At 40.4% G+C, this 6,590-nt stretch overlaps 1 protein-coding gene across 1 annotated transcript; it reads right to left on the bottom strand.

Moving 5' to 3' along the window:
• Window positions 1-2,353: 2,353 nt before the first annotated feature.
• LOC110457441 (myosin light chain kinase, smooth muscle-like) lies at window positions 2,354-3,571 on the bottom strand. The gene has a single exon (XM_021508726.1). The coding sequence runs from the start codon at window positions 3,569-3,571 to the stop codon at window positions 2,354-2,356; it is 1,218 nt and encodes a 405-aa protein (XP_021364401.1).
• Between the last annotated feature and the right edge of the window lie 3,019 nt (window positions 3,572-6,590).

The following is a 6,590-nucleotide window of genomic DNA, read 5'->3' as shown; positions in this document are numbered from 1 at the left end:
TCAGTGCTGAGTCAGACAAGTCATATTCCACTGTATCAGTGCTGAATCAGACAAGTTGTGTGTCATTGTTATAGAAAATTAAAATAAAAAAATAGACATGGGAACATTATTTTCAAAATACTATAATATCAAGGATAATATTTCTTTGATTGGTATTATTTATCAGAATTGTTATTGATAACTCAACAAGTTATTAATAATATGTATTTTGGATGTGGACAAGCCTGGGAGACCTTGGTTGCAGGAGGGGTAAATACATAATGCAGTATGTCATATCCTTATCACTATGGGTCACCCTTAGATTTAATTACAGACAGCAATGATGTGAATTAGTCACGGGGAAAATGTCTCCGTTTTATGCGGCGTTCACACAGTGCCGATTATGGCTCCCGTTTGAGATCAGACAGCGTTACGACATGAAAAGCGGAAAAGTCGAATTACTATCCTCAATGATCTGGAATGTCCTATCATTGTCTGAACGCAGTCGCAAACGTTCGTAACAGAGTCCTAAGGATCGGGATGGTCCGGAGAGGTCGGGCAAGCACTCCCGACAGTTAGGCGCGTCCCGTAACATTCGGGAAACTCAGCCGATTTTGTCTAGTCGGATAACAATCGTGACTATGTCGTGACATATTCTGCTGTATCGGATCAAAATCGTAACAATATCCTGTGTCGCCTGGACGGTGTCTTGACGGTTTCGTGTGGATCGGGACGCTGTCGTGATGAACGGGCAAGATTTGGAGAAATTGTTCATTGCCGTTTCTAGCCGATTAAGTCCAGATTGCGTCCAGATCTTGCCGAATGCGTCGGTTCACTGTCCGGTCACTGTCTGATTTATGTCGGATCGCGTTCGGGAGGATCGGGACGCTGTCGGGACAGATTCGGTCGTTTTTTACCATGCGGAAGTTACAAATCGGATCAGATTCGGATTGTGAACGGAAGAATCGGGACGAATTCGGCTGGAAACGGCTGAATCGGTACGCTTCCTGAACAATATCGGATTGTTGTCGTAATTAAATAAATGTTTTCACAAATTTGTGAGTTTCTCGCCACGAATCATACGGACAAATTTTAATCGGGAGTGGTCCTATCACGAACGGCAGTAGAAATCCTGAATGTGTGACTGAGGCTTAAGATATAGAGTAGTCGTTAATGTTTATTTCGAAAGATTTGTGTGACAAAAGAATGCAATGCCCAAAACAGATATCGCAATGGTAGAAATATTACAATAGGGGAAAATGGTAGGTAATCCCCATATATTTAATCATGAAATCGACCAGTCTCTTAAATGCCTATAAAGGTAATGTAGATATTTATGGATCACCTGTAAAGTATCCAGGTAAGAAATATATCTGCTCCCCGTCGTTAACAAACATGTCAGTGATTAAGTTCCACCAACAACCTTATTTAACAACAATAAAAATCAACCTTTCAGCAGATATTTTATGTCAGGATTTTTTATGTATGAGACTGATTGCAATGCCACGCCCCTCATTTGATATTGATGGTGGGAACCAGTTACCTTCACTTACAGGAACAGACAGGTATGTGGTCAGGAGTAACAGATTAAGAGTCTAGTTACCACTATAACAATACAATCGAAATTTAAAGATTGAATAATTCATCAGAATAAAGAAAGTATGCATTGAGAAAATAAATTGGCCAATTACTTAAATCTTTAATAAACAATTATTTTGTAAATTTGAACCAGTAATTTTCAGTCCTAAGGATACCACACTTATTGTTGCATCTGTCGAAGGCATGCCATCGATAGGACTAGTGTAAAGATATTGAGGGCATGCCATTAGTTAAATTTATGTTTAGGATTGGAGGCATGCCATTAGTTAAATTTATGTTTAGGATTGGAGGCATGCCATCAGTAGGACTAATATTAAGGATTTGAGGAATGCCATCTGTAGGACTAATGTTAAGGATTGAAGGCACGCAGTTAGTAGGATTAATGTAAAGGATTGGAGGCATGACATTAGTAGGACTAACATTTAGGATTGGAGGCATGCCATCAGTAGAACTAATGTTTAGGATTGAAAGCATGCCATCAGTAGGACTAATGCTAAGGATTGGATGCATGCCATCAGTAGGACTAATGTTTAGGATTGAAAGCATGCCATCAGTAGGACTAATGCTAAGGATTGGATGCATGCCATCAGTAGAACTAATGTTTAGGATTGAAAGCATGCCATCAGTAGGACTAATGCTAAGGATTGGATGCATGCCATCAGTAGGACTAATGTTTAGGATTGAAAGCATGCCATCAGTAGGACTAATGCTAAGGATTGGATGCATGCCATCAGTAGGACTAATGTTAATGATTGAAATAATGCCATCAGTAGGACTAATGTAAAGGATTTGAAGGCATGCCATTATTTAAATTTATGTTTAGGATTGGAGGCATGCCATTAGTAGGACTAATATTACGGATTTGAGGCATGCCATCTGTAGGACTAATGTTAAGGATTGGAGGCATGCAGTTAGCAGGATTAATGTAAAGGATTGGAGGCATGACATTAGTTAAAATTATGTTTAGGATTGGAGGCATGCCATCATTAGGACTAAAATTTAGGATTGGAGGCATGCCATCAGTAGGACTAAAATTTAGGATTGGAGGTATGCCATCAGTAGAACTAATGTTTAGGATTGGAGGCATGCCATCAGTAGGACTAAAATTTAGGATTTGAGGCATGCCATCAGTAGGACTTATGTAAAGAATTGGCGGCATGAAATCATTAGGACAAATGTTAATGATTGGAATAATGCCATCAGCAGGACTAATGTTAAGGATTGGAGGCATGCCATCAGTAGGACAAATGTTAAGGATAATGATTGGAATAATGACATCAGCAGGACTAATGTTAAGGATTGGAGGCATGCCATCAGTAGGCCTAATGTTACGGATTGGAAGCATGCCATCAGTATGACATATGTAAAGGATTGGAGGCATGCCATCAGTAGGACTAATGTTAAAGATTGGAACCATGCCATCATAAGGACTTATGTTAAGGATTGGAGGCATGCCATCAGTAGGATTAATGTTACGGATTGGGGGCATGCCATCAGTAGGACTTATGTTAAAGATTGGAGGCATGTCATCATAAGGACCTATGCTAAGGATTGGAGGCATGCCATCTGGTGAACTAATGTAAAGGATTGGAGGCATGCCATCAGTAGGACCAATGTTAATGATTGGAATAATGCCATCAGTAGGACTAATGTAAAGGATTGGAGGCATGCCATCAGTAGGACTAATGTTAAAGATTGGAGGCATGCCATCAATAGGATTAATGTTACGGATTGGGGGCATGCCATCAGTAGGACTTATGTTAAAGATTGGAGGCATGCCATCATCAGGACTTATGTTAAGGATTGGAGGCATGCCAACAGTAGGACAAATATCAAGGATTCGAAACATGCCATCATAAGGATTTATGTTAAGGATTAGATGCATGCCATCAGTAGGACTAATGTTAAGGATTGGAGCGATGCTATCAGTAGGACTAATGTTATGGATTTGAGCGATGCCATCAGTAGGACTTATGTACAGGATTAGAGGCATGCCAGCAGTAAGACTTATAGTAAGAATTGAAGGCAGGCCATCAGTAAACTAATGTTAAGGATAAGATCCATGCCATGAGTAGGACTAATGTTAAGGATAGGAGGCATGCCATGAGTAGGACTTCTGATAAGGATTGAACGCATGCCATCTGGTGGACTAATGTAAAGGATTATAGGCATGCCATCATTAGGACTAATATAAACTATTGGAGGCATGCCATCATTAGGACTAATATAAAATATTGGAGGCATGCCATCAGTAGGACAAATGTTTAGGATAGGAGGCATGCCATCAGTAGGACTAATGTTTAGGATTGAAGGCATGCCATCAGAAGAACTTCTTTTTAGGATTGGATCCATGCGTTCAGTGGGACTAATGCTAATGATTTGAGGCATGCCATCAGTAGGACTAATATAAAATATTTGAGGCATGCCATCAATAGGACATATGTTAAGGATTGGAGGCATGCAATCAGAAGGACTAATAGTGAGGACTGGAGACATACCTTCATTAGGACTTATGTTAAGGATTGGACGCATGCCATCAGTAGGACAAATGTTAAGGATTGGAGGCATGCCATCAGTAGGATTGATGTTAAGGATTGGAGGCATGCCATTAGTAGGATTGATGTCAAGGATTAGAGGCATGCCATCAGTAGGACAAATATCAAGGATTCGAAGCATGCCATCATAAGGATTTATGTTAAGGATTTGTTGCATGCCATCAGTAGGACTAATGTTAAGGATTGGAGCGATGCTATCAGTAGGACTAATGTTATGGATCGGGGGCATGCCATTAGTAGGACTTATGTAAAGGATTAGAGGCATGCCAGCAGTAGGACTAATAGTAAGAATTGAAGGCAGGCCATCAGTAAACTAATGTTAAGGATAAGAGGTATACCATGAGTAGGACTAATGTTAAGGATTGGAGGCATGCCATGAGTAGGACTTCTTATAAGGATTGAAGGCATGCAATCTGGTGGACTAATGTAAAGGATTAGAGGCATGCCATCATTAGGACTTATGTTAAGGATTGGAGGCATGCCATCTGGTGGACTAATGTAAATGATTATAGGCATGCCATCATTAGGACTTATGTTAACGATTAAAGGCATGCCATCTGGTGGACTAATGTAAAGGAATATAGGCATGCCACCAGTAGGACTAATAGTAAAGATAGGAGGCATGCCATCAGTAGGACTTCTGTTTAGGATTGGATCCGTGCCTTCAGTGGGACTAATGTTAAGGATTTGAGGCATGCCATCAGTAGGACTTATATAAAATATTTGAGGCATGCCATCAGTAGGACAAATGTTAAGGATTAGATGCATGCCATCAGTTGGATTAATGTTAAGGATTGGAGGCATGCCATCAGTAGGACTAATGTTAAGGATTGGAGGCATGCCATCAGCAGGACTAATGTTAAGGATTGGAGGCATGCCATCAGCAGGACTAATGTTAAGGATTGGAGGCATGCCATCCGTAGGACTAATTTAAAATATTTGAGGGATGCCATCAGTAGGACAAATGTTAAGGATTGGAGGCATGCAATCAGTAGGACTAATGTTTAGGATTGGAGGCATGCCATCAGTAGGACTAATGTTAGGGATTGGAGGCATGCCATCCGTAGGACTAATATAAAATATTTGAGGGATGCCATCAGTAGGACAAATGTTAAGGATTGGAGGCATGCAATCAGTAGGACTAATGTTTAGGATTGGAGGCATGCCATCAGAAGGACTAATGTTAAGGATTGGAGGCATGCCATCCGTAGGACTAATATAAAATATTTGAGGGATGCCATCAGTAGGACAAATGTTAAGGATTCGATGAATGCCTTCAGTTGGATTAATGTTAAGGATTTGAGGCATGCCATCAGTGGGACTTAAATAAAATATTTTAGGCATGCCATCAGTAGGACAAATGTTAAGGATTAGATGCATGCCATCAGTAGGTCTAATGTTTAGGATTGGAGGCATGCCATCAGTAGGACTAATGTTTACGATTGGAGGCATGCCATCAGAAGGACTTCTTTTTAGGATTGGATCCATGCCATCAGTGGGACTAATGCTAAGGATTTGAGGCATGCCATCAATAGGACTAATATAAAATATTTGAGGCATGCCATCAGTAGGACTAATATAAAATATTGGAGGCATGCCATCAGTAGGACTAGTGTTTTGGATTGGAGGCATGCCATCAATAGGACATATGTTAAGGATTGGAGGCATGCAATCAGAAGGACTAAAAGTGAGGACTGGAGACATACTTTCATTAGGACTTATGTTAAGGATTGGACGCAACCCATCAGTAAGACAAATGTTAAGGATTGGAGGCATGCCATCAGTAGGACAAATATCAAGGATTCGAAGCATGCCATCATAAGGATTTACGATAAGGATTTGTTGCATGCCATCAGTAGGACTAATGTTAAGGATTGGAGCGATGCTATCAGTAGGACTAATGTTATGGATTGGAGGCATGCCATCAGTAGGACTGATGTAAAGGATTAGAGGCATGCCAGCAGTAGGACTAATAGTAAGAATTGAAGGCAGGCCATCAGTAAACTAATTTTAAGGATAAGAGGTATACCATGAGTAGGACTAATGTTAAGGATTGGAGGCATGCCATGAGTAGGACTTCTTATAAGGATTGAAGGCATGCCATCTGGTGGACTAATGTAAAGGATTATAGGCATGCCATCATTAGGACTTATGTTAAGGATTGGAGGCATGCCATCTGGTGGAATAATGTAAAGGAATATAGGCATGCCCCCAGTAGAACTAATATAAAAGATAGGAGGCATGCCATCAGTAGGACTTCTGTTTAGGATTGGATCCGTGCCTTCAGTGGCACTAATGTTAAGGATTTGAGGCATGCCATCAGTAGGACAAATGTTAAGGATTAGATGCATGCCATCAGTTGGATTAATGTTAAGGATTGAAGGCATGCAATCAGTAGGACTAATATCAAATATTGGAGGCATGCCATCAGTAGGACTAATGTTTTGGGATTGGAGG

The sequence above is a fragment of the Mizuhopecten yessoensis genome, unplaced genomic scaffold (assembly GCF_002113885.1).
Source record: "Mizuhopecten yessoensis strain PY_sf001 unplaced genomic scaffold, ASM211388v2 scaffold9135, whole genome shotgun sequence".
NCBI lineage: Eukaryota > Metazoa > Mollusca > Bivalvia > Pectinida > Pectinidae > Mizuhopecten > Mizuhopecten yessoensis.
This window is presented reverse-complemented; position numbering and strand designations above follow the sequence as displayed.